The sequence below is a fragment of the Hemicordylus capensis genome, chromosome 4 (assembly GCF_027244095.1).
Source record: "Hemicordylus capensis ecotype Gifberg chromosome 4, rHemCap1.1.pri, whole genome shotgun sequence".
Classification (NCBI taxonomy): domain Eukaryota; kingdom Metazoa; phylum Chordata; class Lepidosauria; order Squamata; family Cordylidae; genus Hemicordylus; species Hemicordylus capensis.
This window is the reverse complement of record NC_069660.1, coordinates 152,842,030-152,864,498: the sequence shown is the minus strand read 5'-3', so window position 1 is coordinate 152,864,498 and position 22,469 is coordinate 152,842,030. Positions and strand designations below refer to the sequence as shown.

The 22,469-nt window shown below is 45.8% G+C and overlaps 1 protein-coding gene across 11 annotated transcripts in view; it reads left to right on the top strand.

The window, feature by feature from the left end:
- RGSL1 (regulator of G protein signaling like 1) overlaps positions 1–22,469 on the top strand; it is a 218,724-nt gene that overhangs the window by 168,440 nt on the left and 27,815 nt on the right. For 10 of the 11 annotated variants that reach the window (XM_053250702.1, XM_053250703.1, XM_053250705.1 and 7 more), the window contains 10 exons: positions 244–1,433; positions 1,967–2,029; positions 2,943–3,165; positions 6,056–6,163; positions 6,533–6,644; positions 8,467–8,660; positions 10,473–10,590; positions 12,179–12,275; positions 18,308–18,437; positions 22,207–22,399. In XM_053250702.1, coding sequence (XP_053106677.1) covers positions 244–1,433; positions 1,967–2,029; positions 2,943–3,165; positions 6,056–6,163; positions 6,533–6,644; positions 8,467–8,660; positions 10,473–10,590; positions 12,179–12,275; positions 18,308–18,437; positions 22,207–22,399 — 2,428 coding nt within the window. The remainder of the gene's footprint in view (positions 1–243; positions 1,434–1,966; positions 2,030–2,942; positions 3,166–6,055; positions 6,164–6,532; positions 6,645–8,466; positions 8,661–10,472; positions 10,591–12,178; positions 12,276–18,307; positions 18,438–22,206; positions 22,400–22,469) is intronic. The other variant, XM_053250706.1, reaches the window with a different exon arrangement.

The window sequence follows — 22,469 nt, the reverse complement described above, 5'->3', positions numbered from 1 at the left end:
ACCTGTTTAATCAACACTAGTGATACGGGAGGAAAGTCTAAGTGTATACTACAGACCATGTCAGTTCTGTCACTTCACCTTTAGCTCTTTGTCCATAACCTGTCTACTGCCTAAAACAGCAATCATTGTAAACGTCAACCAGGCATTAAAGGAAAGTCCAGCTAGTTGTCAGAAAGACCACTGTTTGCTTCTACAAATCTGCAAACCAAACTTTTATTTTCTAATTCTTCTTTATTTTTCCAGAATCACTATTGAAAATGACTGCCTGGCATCCTCATCATACCCGCACGCGGAGAGAAGTCCTGAGTGAGATGCAGAAAGTGGCCCTGTTCAAGATCGAAAGTTACTGGCTCCCAAACTTCTACATTCACTGCAAGTTGAGCATGGAGGATGAGCCAAAATGCCTCCATTTGCTTGAGGAGTATGAAGAACGGTTATGCAGGGCTGGCTTGCCGAGGCAATCACTGACTCCTCGGTCAGCTATGGGCATCAGAAAAAGCAGCACTACAACAGTGTCCTACTGCAGCTTGAAAAGCAAGAAGGAAGTCTGGGAACATGTAAGAGGTGAAGTGCATCCTCCAAAAAAGAGAAAACACAAAGAGGGCGAGTATGGACACCACAGAAAGCAAAAGTCCCGTAAAAGCAACCCAGCAGAGAAAAGTGCTAATGGTAGTCCCGCAGAGAAGAGTACTAAGGGTAGTCCCGCAGAGAAGAGTACTAAGGGTAGTCCCGCAGAGAAGAGTACTAAGGGTAGTCCCGCAGAGAAGAGTGCTAATGGTAGTCCCACAGAGAAGAGTACTAAGGGTAGTCCCACAGAGAAGATTGCTAAAAGCACTCCAGCAGACAAGAAGCACCAGCACCCTGAAACATCTGCCTCAAGACCAAGTTCTTGTCACACAGATCATGTCATGCATCCAGTCAAGGTCATTGTTTCTGATGAATTGCCAAGGTTCCAAAGCAGTCCAAGCGACCTCCCGTCCTCTCCTCTGTCAGATGAGGTTGCTCAGAAGAGCACCTTAAGAAAACTGCGCTCTTCCACCCCTGTGGTCCAATTCCCTTCAATGCTTGCTCTGAAAACCATAGTGAAGTCTCCCTTTTCCTTAAATTTCCTCCCTTGGGTGCTCATTGCAGACAAATGTGCGGGGCGTCCTTTCCGGGAGTTTTTGCTGCATAGGAATTATACACTGGAGGTGCATCTCCTTGATTTGTGGCATGACCTGGAGGACTTTCTGCGCATGATGTTATGCTCCCTTGGTGAAGGGAACATCCTTCTGCGTCATGTGATGGGTGAAAGGATATGTGAGCTCTACCTGACTCAGAGCAACAACTGGCACCTTCCTTTGAAGCTAACAACTCTCAAGAGTTTGCAGAATCTTTTACCTTCTGGACATGTCATACCCTGGGTACTAAAGGCACAGAAGGAAATCTGTAAGGTGAGCAATGTCCGTTGTATGGTCTGGACACCAGTATACTGCAGTCAAGCATGGGTCTTTTATGGGCTATGCAACATAAGGCCCATGAGCCAATTGTCCCCTCGTCGCCCAACTATTTGTGGCCCCTTGAGGGAATTCCAAAGCCCCTATGTTTGTGGCCATTTCCCACCTCTTTATGGAAGCATCTATAGCATTGCCAAGTCAATCCCCAGTGTAAGTGATGCTTTGCTACATCAGCATTGCTTCTCATCAGCCTGGATTCAGAGGGGTGCAGTGGAGTTGGCATCAGTTTTTCTAGTCTGTTGAAGCCAGCCAGCCATGTAATAGCCTGACTGTAAGACTCCTTCACTGGTGTGAATAGCTGAGAGAGTGGAAGTCTTGGGTGCTGCTGCCACTGAGCTCAGGGAGCAGGAATAGAGGTCAGAGCAGGGTGACAGAAGCAGAGAGAAAAGAATAAGAGAAGCAGAGGTGGGGAGAGAGAATGAAGGGAGAAAGAGTGTCTACTTAAGGTTGTGTTTTCATTCTCCTTTCAGACACTCAGCTTTCTCTATGAGGAGTTCCTACAGAATGATGACAAAATGTTCCTGTATTATGTGGTAAGATGGATCCACAGAGTCAATGAGGGGTTCATTGGGTGTCCCTGAACTTGTCAGGGCTTGACTAAGAGTCTTTGTCAGATGTTACTTTTTGTGCTTCCTAAAAGCTGCTCTCAGCTGACCAGCTGTATAAATTGGGATTGGACATAGGAAAGGAGAAGATTCCAATATATACTGCCTCTACTGTTAAGAGCAGGGATGGCCAACCAGAGGCTCTCCAGCTGTGGTTGGATGGCAGCTCCTATCATATTGTGGCTGGGGATGAGGGTAGTCTGACAACAGCTGAAAAGCGTGTTGTGGTGGTATTTACCCATTTCATAGCCGTGAGGCATCACCTCTATTGCCACTTTCAGGGGAACTGAAAATTCTTGTAGTTCTGCTCCAGCAAGGGGAGCAGAAATTTAGCCATGCTTTCTGTTTACACAACAGGTTTCAGGTGGAATTATAGGTACAGGTTAGTGAACTTGACTTTAACAGCATCGGTGTTTGGGTGTGCATGCTTCCATGTGCATGTGTGAGTACCCAGTACTTGAGAACCTTGGTGGGAGACACAGTCAACCCTAGTTGGTAGGAAGGAAAGAACCTAGGTTCAAGGGAAGCCTGAATCATCACCTGGCCCCTTCTGGTGGTGGTAGCCCAGTGGCATTGTACTTGAAAGCTGTCTAAAACTGGTCAGTGGGGAAAGAGGGCTCCAGAAAAAAGCACCATCAGCTCCCTCTCTCCTATTTCTTTTTGCCTCCATGGGACAAGTTAGGCAGGAAAGGATCTAACTCTCAAAAAGTGCAAGCAGGGTAAAAAGAGGTGACGTGGGTCAGAAACCCATGGGTCCCCAATGCCAAACTCTCATGCCCTTGAATGCAGCACAGCTACTCATTAGTCTGAACAGCTACACACATCCTCACTGTTATTTCAGAGCGGCAAGGAAAAGAAACCAAGTGAAGAAGTGCCTTACCAAAAGGATGAGCTCCTCCGACTAGTCAGAAGGATAACTGAATCCCTGCATCTGAGCCAGGCCTTAGCTGGAATGCGAGACTTCGATCTGCTGGCTGGAGAACACTGGCAATTGCTGGGCACTCAGGATCTGGGCATGGGTGGTTCTGTCTTTATGGAGTTGGAACCCATCACACACAAGCTGGGTAATAACAAGAGTGGTCCTGATAATTCAGTCAAGAACACTTCATTCTCTCAGTTTAAATCATTGCATGTGTAGCAGATCACAAGCCTTTGTCTCAGAGCAAGCCCATGTGAGGGGAAGAAAATGGTGAATCATCCCCTCTATGTTTTCTGAACAAAGGCTTCTCCTCAAACATTTCTGTAATCTTGGTAGGATCTAGGCAGCCACTGCCACCCAATTATCGACAGAGTTTAAATCCCCCCTGGGATTGGGTGGAAATCCCAGGGAAACTCCCCTTCTTTTGCTACTGGAAAAGTAAACAAAAACCTTCCATGTGCAAGCTTACATGTGGTGAGAAAACTGGTAGTTGGTGAACATATCAGCCATGTTGCACCAGAGAATCCCCTTCCCACCTCTCCCTTTCCTGAGTTAAAAATCCACTCAGAGAGGCTTGCAAAATGCCAAGAACAAAAAGGGAAAAAACACTTTATTCAAATGTTACAGACTGCTTCAGTCTGAGGCTCTCTCACTTTTTAGTTACAGGTAAAAGGAATACTCAGAAGGTTGCAAGATTACTTCAAAAAGCACCCCAGATGATAGTGGGGCGGCACACTTTAAAAATCGTGGTTACCCAGTTGCAAAGAACATGGATATAAGAAAATACAAAAGCTCCTTTAAAAGCTTACAGATAGACAATCCTAGAGCAGTATTAGGGATTTACAAAGCGCACAAAAGCAATATTAGTTTCTAATGCAATATCTGACTAACAAACTGTTCCCTAGGTTAAACTTCCAGAAGCCAAAGTCCTGGCATCCTTTGTCTTAAACTCACCAATTCCTGGATGAGGATTCAAGTTTCCTGCCCTCCTGTCTTTCAAGGAGCTGCAGAGGTCCTTCCATGATAGAAATCTTCAGGCTATCTTTTGACCATGAGGGAGCAAAACTCCATTGCTCCTCACTAAGCCTTTCCACCTATGCTTCCCTCACTTCCAGCCTAGCTTCTTTTAACAAAGGAACCTTCTTTTCCTCCTCATGGCTCTCTAGGTCCCACCCACCTGGTGTGCTGGTTGGCTGATCCCTTGAGTTCACCAGCCTGTCAGTCGGGACAGGGTTCACTTCCGGTGTACACTTTAGGGGAGAGGACGGGGTGGTCAGTGACAAATCACTGCAGCATGGATGGCTATTTGGGACATATCTATGCCACAGACTAAGAGATTTTATACTTGTTTGACTATCATATCCCCTGTCCCAAAAAGAATCTGGGAATTGTAGGCTGATGAGAATCCAGTTAGAGATTCTAACCTAGCTTTCCACCTCCCTTACAGAGCTACACTTTTCAGCATTTCTTGGGGAGAGGGAATGGTACTTTAAGTCTATGGTGTAATTATGCCCTTGGAAGTCAGGCAGTAGAGGAGGACGTGAAGATCATTACAGGTTCTGTTAGATAAAAGGGCTAAGCAGAGTTAGATGAGTTTGTGGTTACACAGATCTAGGAAGCCGGAAGAGGTCAAGCAGAGCCAGGGAGCAAGCCAAGAACAGATAAGAGGAGAGCAAAATACTAGGACTGGAGGCAAGCATTAGGGGGACCGTTTTTGTGGGGGCAGGGGTGGGGGGAGGTTGGGCAGGAAAAGGCTACATGCAGGAAAATCAAAGCCCCTAGGAATTTCCCTGGGGTTTTTTTGGCACCTGTCTCTAGTCCATCACTGCCATTTTGTCTTTTGGACAGAATTTTTGTTAGTGTGCAAACACATGCACTGGGCATCTTCAGGTTTCTGCTCCTTCCCATTGGTCTCTAGATGTTACATCTCTGAATGGTGGTGGTGGTGGTGGTGTATGTGTGTTAGATGCAACTAAATGTCTGCACATGTGCACGCAATGCTAGGATGCTGCTTCCTGTTCATATCCCCCAGAGCTAATAATAAAATCTGTCGCCATCCAGATATTAAAATATTTGTTGAATTTCTTTGAATTGCAGTTGTTTTTATAAGTACAATGAGGTCCCCTGTGGAATTCAACATTCATTAGGTTATTCTGTTTTCCAAAAGGGAAATGTTATGGCCCGGGGCATAGAGAGGGGAGAGTGGGCCCATGTTCAATACACAGGCAGCCTCCCCTTTCCCTGCGGTGACCCCTCAGTGGCCACCCACCCATTCATGCATGTGTACCCCACTCACACAGCTCCATGCATCCTCCTTCTATTGGCCGGGCTTCTGGCCAATGGAGGCACAGAGCCTGAGGGGCCACTGAAGGAGCCAGCTGCTGGCAGATGGGCCATGGGAACCCAGCTGATAGAACGAGGTAGCACAGAGCCAGTCCAGCCACTGCAGGAGGTGGCTGGCCACAGTGATGGGCCACATGCATGCACCCTTCTTCCATCAGCCAAGCGGAGGCACAGAACCGGGCTAGCTGTGGATGACAGCAGTGGGAGCCCCAACTGGGAGAGCTCGGCAGCTCCTCCAGATGCTCCATGCCTTCATGATGCAGAGCACAACGGGTTCTTTGAACCTGTCTGCTCTATTACAGCTCTGCCCCTGTTATGGCCAGTTTACTGATACTACCTGCTTCAGAAACCAATGCAAGAGTAAAAGGATGCAGCACAGGGATGAGGCAGAGAAGACCATTTAGCAATATGTTATGCAGTGAAAAAGACTTTTAACGAAAGTGGCAAAAGGTTCTGGAACTGTCTCAGCTGCTTTTAACTCATTGGGCTGACAGCAATGCAGCATTCGTGGGCTCCTGCCTCATGCACAAATACAGGCACATGTCTTCACGCAGTCTCACCCAGACACCCAAATATACAGACACACATTCACATGCAGGCCTGCCCACAGACTCTCACTGTTTGCCTACTTGTCCTGACTGCAGGGACCAAGTGCTAGTAGTGATGGCCACCCTTCTTTTCTCCCTTAACAGATTACAGCAGCATGGCGTTTGAGGAACTGGCCCGGCTGAACCCCAAGTTGGCTGTGGAGCTGCTCAGCAGCAACTTCAAGGAATTCTGCAAGCGTTGTCCCTCCGGTGGTAAGTCCTTGGGCCTTTGCAATCAGGGTGATATCTGCCCAGCTCACAGGTGAGTAGAGAGAATAACGGAACTAAGCGGAGAGGGTGATTCAGGCAACGAAGGCTGTGGAGTGGTGGCAGCTCTATGTCCCTTTGCTGTCAGCTTGAAAAGGAGGAGGAAGAAAGGGGCAGAATGTTTTCTTTCAGGCAACCTGAAATGAAATTAATCCCTGCTTCTAAGGTCTTAGAGGCTTATCAAGGGGACTGAAGACTTAACCATAGCCTAAAAGTAAAACCGTATAAGCTCCAAATCAGTCCCATGAGATGGCATCTCAGAGCTAGTTATGGCAAGATGTGCATTCACCTGGAGATGTCAATTCATTCTACCAGCAGGTGTATTCGCTCGGCCAATAGTTCCAAGAAGGAGCCTTCACTGGAACAGATCAAGTTTGTCCTTCATGAGGAAGGGGACTAGCACGAGAAAGCCCCTTGTGAAGCCCAGGTATATTGCCACGTCACATCACATCACATCACATCACAGTACATACCATGTATTGAGTGTGCAGTTCCAGTTTTCAACTCTCAGGACCAACCTATGCTATGCTTAGGAGGGATGGGGAGCAAACTTCCCCAGACCCCACATAGCTGAAGGTCCCCTAATTACTATTACTGTTGTTATCTACTGATGGCATTTTGGGCAGGGGGATGCAGATGGAGGAACTAAAACTATTTTGCCCCAGGTTACCTGGCTGTGACCCTGCTATGTTACCAATAACAGATGCAGGCCAAAGACAGATTACAGGTTATTCAGAGTTGAAGTGGGGGGCAGGGTAGGAGGAGGCGGGTGTGGTGCAACAGAGACACTGTTGCCTGTCATCTGAATGCTCCTCCTGTCATCATCTCTGTTCAAACAAATTTTGACCAGAGATGACCAGACGTGTGACATGTAAAAAACCTAGAAAGTCTGTTCAAACCCAGAGGTGAACCTAGATAATTTTGGAGCCTCGACCTAAAGGCCTTTGGAGCGCCCCCCCCCCCCGCAAATTAAGCGTCATCATGCTCAGCTGGGCAACCACACCACCTGGGCAGACTAAAGAGGATTTGGGGGGCCCCAGAGGCTGTGGAGGCCCTGGTCTTTGGCCTGGAAGTCAGGGGTAAGAATGCCTCTGTTTAAACCAGAGGTGAAAGTGGGACCCAAGAACCAAGTGTGTAAACCTCGGGCAACTATGCTTCTCTCCTACCCACCTTCCGCACTCAGGAAAAACTCTTGACTGTCTCTAGCCATCCTGTAGATCAGGGCTGCTCAGCTTCGGCCCTCCTGCAGATGTTGGCCTACAACTCTCATCATCCCTGGCTATTGGCCACTATTGCTGGGGATTATGGGAGTTGTAGTCCAAAAACAGCTGGGAGGCCCAAGTTGAGCAGGCCTGCTGTAGATCAAATGCCTTTCCCAATTCTGCATCAAGGAAGATGCAGACCTCTATGTTCAGAATAAGCCATGCACACGTTATTTAATCCTGTCATTCCGTTGAGCTTGCTGAATGTGCAGTTGCACTTCATTATTTGTGTTCTGCACTATTTGGACATTTTTGGCACAAAGCAATGAGGACAGTGAGAGGAAATACAAATGTTAAGTGGCAGGCAATATAGCGGGAAGGAGGTATAAAAATGGAGAGACATCCCTAGAGGAAACTGGAAGGGACATTGAGTAGCCTGTAGTTCACAGAAGTTCTGTCGCATAGAAACAGACTGTCTCGCTTCAGACTGTGCCTCCATGCTTCAAGCCAATCTCCTTTTGTCATATGCCTTTCCTTTCCTGCAAAGAACTCAGGGCGGCTTACATTGGGATTGTCCCATTTCATCCCATGAGGTTAGCTTGTTGGAAAAGTAACTGGTCCTCCAAGTTCACTCAGTGAACTTAATAGATGGGTGAAGAATATGAACCACATCTCCCTAGTGTGAATCACACACTTTCGGCTATACCACACTGGCTCTCATGAAGCTTAGTAATGTCATTCTAAATGCGAGTGGAAATGTTTAGACATCTAAACATTGTACAGAATTCTGCAGGTTCCTCTTTATTTACTTGGGCTGGGTGATTTGGAAAATGCCGGCAGCTCTTAGGATTCACCATATTATCACGTGGAAAGATGGGGAAAGCTTCTCTCTGTTTATTTGCCCCCATTTCCCATCACCATTTGCAACTACAACTTCAAACTGTACAGATTTGCAGCCTGAGATTTGAGCATCTGTATTAAAAAGGATGTGTTGTGTGCAGAAGAGCTGGTGCATTCATCTGTCTGGTCTCTCCTCGCCTTTTTTAGAATGATCTTGGAAGTCCTGCAGAATCCTACCCATCTGGATTACTTCAGGAAGTTCCTCAAGATGAACAGTGCTGAAGCCCCACTTCTTTTCTGGATGGCCGTGGAAGACATTAAAAATGAGGCTAACCTCAAGAATCAGCGTATGCAGATCAATGACTGTGTTAGAATGTACTTCTTCAACAGCATCCCGCCCGGTATGCAGATCAGACTCCCATTCTGCCTAGGCCACATGTACCAAGAAATCAATCTCCAACCCACAGACATATACTGTATTGATGTTAGAAATTGGGGCTTGTTTTAAATACAGAGCCTTTGGAGTAAATACAACCTATATTTAACCTCTATCTTTTATGGGGGTCATCTTGAATTCAGGGTCATCTTCTATTCAGGCAAATATGGTACTCTTAAACTGCAGGGTATGCCTGCCTGTCCCCTGACCTGCCAACCACAGGAACATCTGATTCTCTTGCATCCCTATCATATTTACTCAGGATGTGTACTGGACTACCACACAAAGGTAGCCACTTGAAGCTGCAGTGAGAGCACAGAAGAAAGCACCGCTGCCAGTTGCAGATAGCTCATTAGTTCCTTCTAGTCCAGCCTGCTTATTAATACTTCCAGGTCAGGCTTTGCCTGGGAAGCAGCCAGACTCTGCCTTTATTTGTGTGGCTCTCCAGCTGAAATATTTCAGCCTGCCCATTCCTTCATTGTCATCCTTGCTTTCCTCTGTCATCTTCCCCATCTACTTGCCTGCCTTGCTACCTGTTGCATTCTCAACATTCTTCATTCAGTCCAGACTGATTTCCAGGTTTGTAACTGACTCTGTCTCTATAGTGACCCTCCAACTCTTGTGTGTGCCATCTAATTCAAGTCTCCATTCTTCTAGGATTCACAGTTCAGCTCTTCTGTATTTGACTACCTAGGCCCAACACCAACAGCACCTCTGGTTACTGATATGCTTCCTACTCTGCTTGTACTCTACCCTTGCCTTGGAAACTTTGACCATTGATTCCTCCAGATAACTGCTGGGAGAGGCCCTTCTCTGGGGTTGCACCCTGGCTTTGGAACTCCCACAGAGGCCTGCCTGCTTCCTCTCAACTGGTTATGTGCCATCAAGCAGAGGTCTTTCTGTTTTGATAGGTCTTCACTTCACCAGGTCTTTAGGCTAGCTTGTGGTTGTTTTACAGCTGATTTTATTGGACTCGATAGTCTGCAACTCCTGACATCCTGTGTTGTAATTTTCTTTTTAAAAATTATTATTCTTTCTTGTTAGGAGCTTCCTTGAGCATTTTTAATGAAAAAGAAAGGATATAATTTTTTAAAGAACTGAATACATTCCCTTATTTCTGAGCCAAATCAGGAGTGTGTGTTTCACAGATATGTTCATACTCTTTGAAATGTACACTTTGGGCTATTTTTTGCGGGGGAGTTTGAAAGGACATGAATACTTTGAAAAGGGAAGTAGAGAGTCATCCCATTGCTTTGGCAATGCTCTCTGGTTTGCTGCATTGTGCTGCAGAGAGAAAAGCACAGTAGTGGAGTAAAAGGCAGGAGCGCTGGTCCATATGTGCATTTCAATGCCTGTAGGAATGTACGTTGTCGTGAATGAGAAGCCCAAGCAGATTTGAAAAAAATGGTGCTGAGGCAGTAATTCATGCACTATGAACAGCTTCGATATGATAACTAAAGAAGAAGTGCGGCATTTTGGCCCTTCATAATAATCTTGCCATGAAGTTGTTCACATTCAAAAATTCAGCATAGTGCTAGATTTTCTGCTTAGCAAATTTGCAAATGACCATTTAATGTGTGGTGAAATTCAGAAGTGTGGTAAAATTCAAGACAGCCAACCGGCCTGTGAAGTGGTTACATGCAGATCATGGTTCGGTTACCACCTGGTAAATGGTCATCTGTATCCACTCAAGATTGCAGAGTGTAGGGGTAAGGTTAAATGATGAGAAGTACTGGAAATTGTGTGTGTCTTTCCCCTGCCCTCCCCTCTACTCCAGAGAAGCTGCTGCGGTGCGATGCTGATATAATCAGAGAGATTCCAAGGGCAAAACACGTCACCCTTGCCATGCTGATCACAGCACAAGCCTATGTCATGAAGGCCCTGGAAGAGCAATGGTGAGTAAATTCAAAACAGATAGCTGTCCTTAGGCCAAGTTCAGCCTATGTAAAAATATGTGAGCAAGTTTTGTATATGGCGGAACTCAAGAGTCGACAGAGCATCAGTTTAACTAATAGCACAACTGATGTGCCATTCCAAGATATAATGATTCAATCACAGTGTGGCAAATGATTACAACAGAATCCCTGTTTTAAGTGCCTTTGTGTAGGGGCCTGCCTTTCTCCATATGCTAATCTGTGAATCACCATGAGCTTTCCCAGACAGCAGTCTTAACTGCAAACTTTTACTCTGGGTTCGAAGTTGCCCCAGAAAACCAACGCAAAAAATTGATATATTTTTTTAACCTGGATATAAATCAGGTTACAGTCTAACACGCAATGGAAAACCCAAATTGTGTGTGAAGTGCTCCCGATAGCTCACAGGGACTTTGGGGTAAATATAGCCGATACGTGAACATACACCTCCATTCCGGAGGAGATGAGAACTAAAAGCCGTGTGTGGAAAACCTTCCACATTCACTGATGTATACATCACAAAATAACAACACATTACATGGATAGGTTTTTGGAGGCTGTAATGACCTGATTCCAAGATTTGATTCCAACAGCCATGTTTTTCAAGGGAAGTGCTTTTGGGCAATGAAAAGAAAGGGAAGTATAGAAACATTCTGAAATATTACCATCATACTTGTGTTAACATGTTCTCCACACCCTAAGGGCTAGAAACATGTTATTTGAAGCAGGGGGTGGGGGGGTGGGGAGCTGAGACTCTTAGGATATTTGTTGCTATGCATGCCAAGCTATAACTGCTGATGGCCATCCTAGGAATGAGAAGACTTATTGTAGCACTGGAAGGCAAACGTTCCTGAACAGATCCAACCACACAGGCATGTTAGGCAGCTGTCTGGATTGGCACAATTAAGTCACATACCAACTCTCGGCCTGGACTGAGAAGGCACCCCAGAATCCTCAGTGACATCATCATGAGAGATTCAGGAACACATATTCAAGTTGTGTGTGGGCGGGGAATGCCCTTGTCATCTTGGATGTCAGAAAACCTTGACTGAGCATTGGGACCTTGTGGATTCAGCAGCAGTTTCTATATAACTTTTTTTCACCTGTGTGATAAACCTGCAGGTGTGACCATGATGTAGCCCTGTTGGATTAACATACAACACCACCAAAATTGTCTGTGTACAAAAAAATCATTGCAAAGATATGCTTGAAAGAGTGTGGCACTAGCTCCATTCTCTTAAGTTAGAGCAAGCGGATCCTTAGTTCTAGTCATTGGGGGTAGGACTTCATTGATCAGCAAAAGCAGAATGAGGCAAAACTTTAAACATAAAATGATGCAAATCTGCTCAGTTTGCATGATGTAGACTCATTATAACTTCTGGAGGTTTTCATGCAAGATTTGGATTGCTTGGGTTCAGAATTTTATTTATTTTTAGTGCAGTGAGTGTATACACAGCCCTGAATAGGATGGACTACAAAGAAAATGAGGAACAAACAGATTTCTTTAGCTAACTAGCCCTCTTTTTCCTTTATTTCTTTTTCTTTTTTTCTTTTTGCTGCATTTTGGCAGGTTTAAAACATACCAAGACTTATATCCTGAGAGTGATGGTTTAGATGTGGCATATGGTGGGAGGTCAAACAGAGGTTCCCTGGGAGCAGGCAGGACGGTGAGTAAAGGCTGTGGAGTGGGATTTGTAATTTCTGTCATATATGTACACCATATTTGTATTAAAGGCCTGTGATCTGCTTGCTGACTTGACTAGCCTGAGCTCTAATCTAAAAGCTAACATAAGCTTGTCAGGCTCAGGATACTGGAAAGTATGTTAGGTTAATGAGGTCTATTGCCTCTTATTGTCAAAATGAGGTTTATGTTAGGTAGATTCTCCTTCTGTTGCTCCCAGAAACATTCTTGCTCTGGTTATAGGTGGAAAAATTACTGATTCAGAAACTCAATGAATGAACGAATGAATGAATGAATGAATAGCTTTATTGTGATCATTGATCAGATGTGCATACAAACAAATAATACTACATTCAGATAAGAATTCAGTCATACAGAGTACACCAGCATAGAAGCCTCTTGTGGCGGCATCTAGCAAATGGAACTAGAAATTAGCTATTGGTGGATCTTGACAGCAGTGGCACAACATTTGGCAACATTGTGGGTGATAGAAGGTTTCTTATCTGCAAGAAAGAGTGTGGCATAATATTCAGCAGTTTGGCCAGGAAAATGTGATAGCAGGAGAGTAATAAGATTATGCCAACTACCATTATAAAAAGAGCAAAACAACAGCACATGGTGGACAGATTAAACCTCACCTGAGCCACAAGGGCGAATCTGACTGGCCAAAGGGATTCTCAGAAACCTTCTAGATAAAACTGCTGATGGTAGGGCATCGTATCTTGCTCTGAGAAACACTCTGTAATGGCTCAGTAGAGAAACTGACAGTAGATAGCTAGCAGGTTCCCAGCTAAAGTCACCAAGGTGCCCTCTTATGGTCTCCAAAATGGAGCTTAAATCATTTTGGTGTTCAGTGTCTAAGATCCTTTGTTTGAGGATCTTCTTGGCTTGATTGTAACCTAATAATGACAAATATTCAGTAGAAAATCCAAGTGATGAGAGTTTGCCCAATAGTGCTTTAGTCCAGGTGGATTGAAACCTACCGGCCAGCACAAGGGGGATCAGCCCCAGAGTGGAGAAATTGATCTTGAGCCAATAATCGAAGATTAAAATCCATGCTTTTGTTTCCACCCTCTGTAGGCCCAACCTCAGTGCTGCACTGGAAATACATCTAGTGGCCCTAAATTCTGCTCTAATAAACTTAGATTGAATGATCTCCAATGGCCTATAATTAGGGTAGGGGCCCAATTGTGCACCATATAAGAGTTGGGCCGATGCTTTACCAGAAAACAGCTTTATCGCTGCAGGGATACCTCTCCACCATTGGAGCAAAAGAATCTTAATGTTGCTGATGCACTCCTTTGTGCCTGTTGGGCCACATAGTCCACATGGGTCTACCTAAATATTTAAAACCGTTGACCTGCTCTATACAATGACCTTCTATATACCAATTAAGTTTCTTAGGCCACTTGGCAAAGACCAACACTTTGGATTTCTAGAAATTAATTACCAGGTGATTGTCCTTGCAATAATTAGCCAGGAGCCTAAGCTCTCTCCTAAGGCCTACTGGGGTTCATGAGATGATAGCAGTGTCATCCGCATACAGCAAGATTGGGATAGCTGCTCCCACAATAATCGGGGAATGTAGCGCTGGATCAGAGAGATTATTGGCGAAGGCATTTATTTATTTATTTAACCTATTTCTATACCACCCAAAATGTTCGTCCCTGGGTGGTTATGTAAAGATTGAACAGGGAAGGCACCAAAACACAGACATTTCCTGGAAAATCATTTAAGTTAAATATTACTGTGGACTGGATTAATCAAAACAGTGACAGCTGTGGATCCATGTGTGTAAAGCTAGATCTATCCCATCACAAAGAAATTGAGGAAGAATTTGATTTTAAGTGCAAATGGGGTGGGGGGTGCTATTAAGTGCAGCTGGGGCATGCTAAATGCTCCCACCATGACTTAACTCCCTATAGTGTGCTGCTTTGCTTTGCTTTTCCAATTACTGACTCCCACCAACAACCCAGCCAGGCTCCAATATAGGAAGTGAAGCCCCAGGTTAACTTGCCCCTGTAGGAAAGGCTGCAAAGAGGTAAGCGAAAGGCAGAAGGGAGGGTCCAGTCTCTTCATCTACATTCTCCTTGTGCTTTTTGAATTTGACTCCTTTGGCCCTGCTTTCTACGTGATTGGGGTAGATCAGTGATTCTCAAACTTGGGTCCTCAGGTGTTATTGGACTTCAACTCCCATAATCCCCAACCAAAGGCCACTGAGGCTGGGGATTATGGGAGTTGAAGTCCAATAACACCTGAGGACCCAAGTTTGAGAATCCCTGGGGGTAGATGATCTAGGTTTAGTTTAAACACATGGATCTCCCACGAATACATATAGCATGACCTTTAGGAAAGAGATTTCTCCACTTTTCAACTGTTCTTTATTTTAAAGATGATTTGGTCAACATGGGATAAATATGCTTGTCACTCAAGAGTGTGTTAAACAATCAAGAGTATTTGCTAATAATTCATCTTTGAACTGATTATTTTGTGCAAGCTCCATTATATAGATTTAGTGTGTAATCCAAAAACTGACACACATGTACTCAGAACTGGAATGTAAACTAATGCCAGAAAGGTGGACAATGGGGATGTCTCCTAAATCTCATACAGCATTTTTAGTAGTATTAATCCATTAAGCAGCTCAGCATTAGGTAGCATTGCGGCTTCTTTTGTTCTATGTGAAGTAGTTTGTTTTAAAACCCTGCTTAAAGTTTCACATTCCCCTGGCACAGCAAAAATGCTCTCGCATTGGCTGAGGTGATTATGACATCAACACTTCTCAACTTCTGTGCAGACTTCTGATATGTGGGGGAGGACTGACTGAACTGTGTGGACTTGTTTTGCGCTGATTACTGAAAATGACTGAAAGGGGATTTGTAAAAGGAAATCCAGGAAATCTGCCATATGTAGATTCCTGCATTATCATAAGTTTCTTCACTGGCAATGAAGTTTACGTTGGATTAGGGGAGTGAAGACCACATAGTATTAGAGCTGGTTCTATAACTCAAAATAATCTCCCCTCCCAAAAATATTGCCCTCTTACATGGCTTGCCAGTATAGGAGGAAGATATTTTTATTTTTATCCCCCTCAAAAAATGGGGGTGGGGAGCAACCATGCAAAGAAAAGGAGAGAGTGAACAGTGCCTGTTTTCCTGGTTTTTCACCTTAGTAATAACTGAGAATAATTTCTGTCAGGGCTGGTGAAATCTGCCTCTATTGAAAATAAAGTAAAGTGTGCCCTCGAGTCAGTGTCAACTCCTGGCGCCCACAGAGCCCTGTGGTTGTCTTTGGTAGAACACAAGAGGGGTTTACCATCGCAATCTCCTGCGCAGTATGACATGATGCCTTTCAGCATCTTCCTATATTGCTGCTGCCCGATATAGGTGTTTCCCATAGTCTGAGAAACATACCAGTGGGGATTTGAACTGGCAACATCTGGCTTGTCAGTCAAGTCATTTCCCCACTGCACCATTAGGTGGCTATTGAAAATAAACGGCAATTGCAATTATTATTACACTTTAATGATTTAACTCATGTCTCTGAGGTAAACAGGGAAATAGGCTCAGTCACATAAGCCTTGGCAACTTAGCTGTGACAGTGGCCTCTCTCTTCATTTCTTCTGTCTGACAGTGGCCTCTTCCTTCATTTTCTCTCAGAATTGGCAGGCCTCAGGGCTCCTATTTGACTTTTACAACCCTCCAGCCTTGTACCTCATAGGAACATTTAGGAACATAGGAAGCTGCCATATACTGAGTCAGACCATAGGTCCATCTAGCTCAGTATTGTCTACACAGACTGTCAGCGGCTTCTCCAGGGTTGCAGGCAGGAATCTCTCTCAGCCCTATCTTGGAGATGCCAAGGAGGGAACTTGGAACCTTCTGCTCTCCCCAGAGTGGCTCCATCCCCTGAGGGGAATACCTTACAGTGCTCACATGTGGTCTCCCATTCAAATGCAACCAGGGTAGACCCTGCTTAGCTAATGGGACGAAGCCATGCTTGCTACTACAAGACCAGCTCTCCTCTCCTGAGCCCAAGGGGCTGCTAAGTTCCTTGTAAGGGCCAGAGGGCCCAGGACCTTTAGGCATGACAGGCAGATATCCAACAGGTGTAACTTTACCTACCATATGAGGATGGTAAAATGAAACAAAATGAAGAAAGAGACCACTATTGTGTAGAAACAGCAACACTACCACTATTAAGCTGTTGCAGCCTACATGATATAGGGGAACAGACCCAATCTGCCTCAGAGACATGAGTTAAACCATTTAAATGTAATTTCAAGAGATTTCTCTTCTCTGGGCATGGGGTGAGAGGCAGATTTCACCAGCCCTGACAGAAATTCTGCTCAGCTGTTACTGAGGCAAAAGGCAAAAAGAGGAGGAAATAGCCAGTGTTCACTCCCCATTCTCTGCACTTTACTTCTAGTGATGTGAACAGACCAGTCCGGAGGCCATTCTACAGGCTTCCAGACCGGTCCGATCTTGGGGCAAATGGGAGTGCACCGAGCTCCCAGAACTGATTAGGGACTTGCCCTAATGTCTGGCACAATGAACAGAATATAGATTTTTAAAAGGTAGGAAGCAATTTTTCTGCCTACCTCGTTCAGTAGCTGGGGCTAGGATCTGGGTAGGGTGCACTCATCCTACCCAGCTGGGACTTGACTGATGATCAGGTTCTTCACCTCCTTCCTTGTTTTTATCTAGCACACCACTGCAAAATGGGAGTACAGAGGAGCCCCTGGTGGCACAGTGGTAAAACTGCTGCCCTGTAACCAGAAGGTTACAAGTTCGATCCTGACCAGGGGCTCAAGGTTGACTCAGCCTTCCATCCTTCCGAGGTCGGTAAAATGAGTACCCAGAATGTTGGGGGGCAATATGCTAAATCATTGTAAACCGCTTAGAGAGCTCCGGCTATAGAGCGGTATAGAAATGTAAGTGCTATTGCTATTGCTATTGCTATTGCTATTGCTACACCGAGCTCCCAGAACTGGGTAGGGACTTGCCCTAATGTCTGCACCAGGCTTTAAAGGCAAAATAGAACTGCACATAAATTCAAAATATGGGATTTTCCAGTAGTGATAGTGTCATAGAAAATTACATGGGGTAGTCCTCCCAAGACTATGTCACTTCATACTGTAGGTTAGAGTTTCTCTATTTGAATTTCTCCCAATGTAAAATACTACTTCCGCAAAGAAAATGAACATGTCAGGCGGGAGAGGTTAAATCTCTTGTCCTTGGCACTCTAACTTCCTATGTGCTGGGAGGGCTTTTTTCTTTTTTTCTTTTTAAGGAAGAACATCTATCTACATATAATTCTCCTAAACATAACTGTGGCTAATCCCATGTGTGGCAGCTCTTGCGAGAGTTTGTGAGCGGCTGCCTGGGGGATAGCGACAGGGACGGGGAGACAATGGTGGTGGCAGCCAGTCGGCTGGAGGAGGTGGCGGTGGGCTGGGCCAGCCGGAGGGAGCAGGAGGTGGTGGCGGCCGGCCAGCCACCAGAAGGAGGAGGCAGGCTGACTCGGCCTGGCTGGTGGGAGCAGGAAGTAGCAGCAGGCCACGCCGGCTGTCGGGAGGAGGAGACAGCAGTGGGCCAGCCCAGCCAGCAGGAAAAGGAGGCAGCGGTGAACCGGGCTGACCAGAGGAGGAGGCTGCTACCAGGAGTAGGCGTTAGAAGGTGGTGGGCCAACTTTCTGGCCGGCCCACCAGCCAGAAACCATGGGGGGGGTGGGGGAGGAATCAGGCCGGCTGGTCAGCCCACCAGAAAGCACGGGGGTGAGAAGCGGGTGGGGGGAGCAGTCGGTTGACCAGAAAGCCGGGCGGGGCGGAGGAGCGGCGGCGGCGGCAGTGGGTGGGCCCACTTAGTTCCAGTTAATCTCCCATCTGCCTCCTGAAGTGATACAATCCTGCCAGAACTGTACAATGTGCTTTTTCTACATGTTTTAATCATTTACCAGTTCCTCTCTTTTGGTAGCTGCATTGTGCTGTCCATTGGCTGACAATGTTCTCTTCTCCAGAAAAGGTGCTGGTATATGCTTTCCGCATTCATCAGGACTGTCTGCAGGTTCCGAAAGGCAATGAGTTATACAGCACCGCGGAGACAGTTTGAAGAATTCCTCCACCGGGAACTCAAAAACGACAAAGAAAGTGCGTCCTGAGTCTTTCTTTCTTCCCATGGGAATGGCTTCTGGGATGGCTGTAGCCTGTAGCAGGAGTCTCAGGACCAGGCTATATGTTATAGTGAACATGTGATTATAGGTTCATGTATGCTTGTATTTTTTAACCCTAAATAGCAGCCACAGGAAATCCAGATCCAGATCAGGAATGTGGCTTGAACATAGGAGGCTGTGCCATATGCTGAGTCAGACCATTGGTCTATCTAGCTCAGTATTGTCTTCACAGACTGGCAGCGGCCTCTCCAAGGTTGCAGGCAGGAGTCTCTCTCAGCTCTATCTTGGAGAAGCCAGGGAGGGAACTCTGAAATCTTCTGCTCTTCTCCATCCCCTGAGGGGAATATCTTACAGTGCTCCCATTCATATGCAACCAGGGTGGACCCTGCTTAGCTAAGGGGACAAGTCATGCTTGCTGTCACAAGACTAGCTTTCTTCTGAAAGGAGGAGTCATCCTCCTGAAATGAGGGTGCTTTAAGGCATTGCTTCCCACCACAGTCCTGATCCAGATTGGGGCCCCCAAAGCTTTCAGTGACACCAAAGGAAGCTTCTCCCTTAGGACAAATAGTAGCTACTGAAGCAGGAGAAGATCTGGATTGTGACCTTGTTAGGGGGAAAGGATTAAAAAAACCCTGTTCCCATGCCACAATCCTGATCTGGCACAGGTTTCCCTATGGTTGCTATTTAAGGTTAAACAAACAAGCACAAAAGTAATGTCCTGATCCTTAAAGCTCTCCATAGCCTTGCATAATCTTATTTGCCTGCCCCCATTTCCCAGTTTTTGTCCCCCTGCCTGTGACCTTCACTCCCCCAGCTCTGCCATCCTCAACAACTGAAAGGGGTCCTGATTAGGGATGTGTGAACCGGTTCAAATTTGAACCAGTTCAAATTCGAACCAGGGTGGTTCAAAGGTTCGAATTCGAACCAGACCAGCCATCAGGTTCGAGCTGCAGGTTCGAATTCAAACCAAACGGGGTGGTTCAATTTGAACTGGTTCAAACTGGTTCGAACCTCCAAAATTGGGTGGGGTGGTAGCTGGCACCCATGGGTACCTACCACCCAAACCCCAAAGCAATTGGACATTTGTATGATTTTTTATGAATTTTTGAAATTTATTTTTATTTAGTTAGTTAGCAACCCATGGGGGTGGTTGGGACCCTCTGTGCACTAGGCCACCACTAACTCTGGGCCATCCCAGCACCCCACAAGTGGCTTTGAGGTTTTTCTCTATAGGGAACAATGGAGGTTTCAGCAGCCCCATAACTGCACTTGGGGAGTGCTGGGGTGGCCCAGAGCAAGGGTGCCAACCACTCCCATGGGTTGCTAACCCATGGGGTACTGGGTTTTGTTGTTTCTGAAGTGTTCTGAGTGTAGATTCTTTGATAGCATATAAGATTTTCAAGACAAACCATGAATCCACTCTCATTGCTAACCTTAAAGACACACAAACTTCAAAAATCTCTTAAAAATCAGCCCTTTGCCCAATTCCTTTCAAATAATTCTGATAGCTTCCTGGCCCCCCTTGGGCACTACCACCCACCACACTCTGCTCTTGGACACCCCTTTCCCCCCTGACATGAAGCTATACATTTGCTGACACCTCCATGCTTCTTTATGGAGAAAAACCTTAAAGTCACGTAAACTTCAAAAATCACTTAAAAATCAGCCTTTTGCCCAATTCCTTTCAAATGATTCTGATAGCTTCCTTGCCCACCTTGGGAACTACCACCCACCACACTCCAGTCTAGGACACCCCTTTCTCCCCGACGTGAAGCTATACATTTGCTGCAATCCTCATTATTCTCTATGAGGAATTCAAAAATAATTTTAAAATTCACCAATAATCAGAGCAGTGTCCAATTGCCTTGGAACTTTGTGGGTGTTCACACCCACAAATTCGCCTACCCCACTTTTGTGCCCCTAGGTGCTCCACAATAGGGGATATGGGCTGGTTCGGGTCCCATTATACCCTATGAGAAAAATAATTAAAAATATTTCAAATATTCATTAAAAAATCATAGGGGTGTCCGATTGCTTCAGGGTATGCATGGTTGTTGGCACCCATGGGTGCTCCACAATAAGGAATAATGGGCTGGTTTGATTCCCATTATACCCTATGAGAAAAAATTAAAAATAAATTTCAAAAATTCATTAAAAATCGCACAAGTGTCCGATTGCTTTGGGGTTTGGGTGTCAGGTACCCCTGGGTGCCAGCTACCACCCTACACATTTTTTGATGTCCGAGCCAGTTCAAACCAGTTCAAAATGGTTCGAATTCAAACTGAACCAGGGGGAGGTTCAAGCAAAACCAAAATTGAACCACTCCCACCTGGTTCGAATTCGAACCAAACTGGGCAAACCGGTTTTGTGCACATCTCTAGTCCTGATATCTGAAATGCCTCTACTAATTTCCCCTTGCTGTTCCTTATGCCTTGAGCTTCCTCTCAGATACACGGGATGACATCTCAAGCTTCAAACTCCAGCTCAAAAGCCACCTCTTCCACGAACTACTTAGATTAATCTCTAAGTATGTTATAACTGCCTTTGCTCACATTCTTCCTGTTTCCTTGCCTCCCATGGTTTTCCGCTGTCTCGATACATGCACACACGTGCACGCGCAGAGAGATTGAGAGAGAGAGAGTTCAGATTCTAAGCTCTTTAGGGCAGTGATTTTGGCTCTTTTATTATGCCCCCCCCTTTTGCTTGCTTGTCTTATTCTGCAAAAATTTCATGTACCTGGATAGCGGGTCACTGTACATGGCGCAGTGGGGGAAAGCTTGACTAACAAGCAGAAGGTTGCTGGTTCAAATCCCCACTGCTACTATATCAGGCAGCAGTGAAATAGGAATGCTGAAAGGCATCATCTCATACTGTGAGGGAGGAGGCAATGGTAAACCCCTCCTGTATTCTACCCTAGGGCTCTGTGGGTGCCAGGAGTCAAAATCGACTTGACAGCACACTTTAGCTTTACGTGGATAGCGGTAGGTACAGAAGTAGTTGATGAAGAAATAGCTGGATGCTCAGAAGTCCAGTTTAAACATCAGTCCATCTGAGTCAAAGCAGAGTCCTATGAGGATGTTAGCAAGGTACACATCAGGATTGTATTTCAAGAATGCTCTGACTAGGGATGTGCATGAATGACTCAGGCAGCCATTGGTGGGGCAGGGAGTGCTGGCCATGTGCATGCTGACACCGTGCAGAGGCTTCAGGGAAGAGTACTCCAGACCCTCATGGCCTTTTGGAAAGCAGGTGCCGCTGGAGGAAAAGTGGCGGGGTGAGGAGGAGCTGGTAAGGAGCTGCTTACCTGTTTTTTAGGGGAACCGCTCCCCGCCCACCGAGCTGGTTCGAATGCCGGCGCCCAAGCTGTTTTGATGCTTCCCAGAAGAGGTGCCGAACTGGCTCATCATGCACATCCCTAGCTGTGACTGAAGGAGCATCAGCTCTTCTTCCCAACAAGCTTCCCTTAGCTGAGATTGTGTATGTGAAGCACTTTGAAAACTCTAAAAAGCTCTATAAAAATGTGTATGATGAAGCCTATTTGGGGTGCACTGGGTCAGAAGGGTTCCCTGACACGTCTGTTCAGAAGGGCTTAGAGTCTCCTCCAGTCCTACTGAAATTCTGCTTATAAAAGTATCAAATCACTTTTCTTATGCCAAACATGTAAACTGCATTTTTTTACACTCCTTGTAATCAGCAGATGTTTACAGGGGACAATCTGATTGGGGTCTCCCCTGTTCTCTCTTCAGATATGTCACCCCAAGCCTCACCTCCAACCCGCATGAGCATTTGTACACCTGGCACACGTTTTGGAGCATCATCTGCCGGTGCTGGAGGAGATGACTTTGAGGTGGTCCAAGTGAAGCGCAAAATATTTTCCAACCGCATCGTCTCAGTCAACTTCTTGGTCAATGATCTCCATTTTTACCTGGAGATAGAAAAGTGAGTGAGTCTGTGTCCTGCCCCCTGCTATGCTATGAACTCTCCTTTTACTGTTAAAGCTAGATTCCAG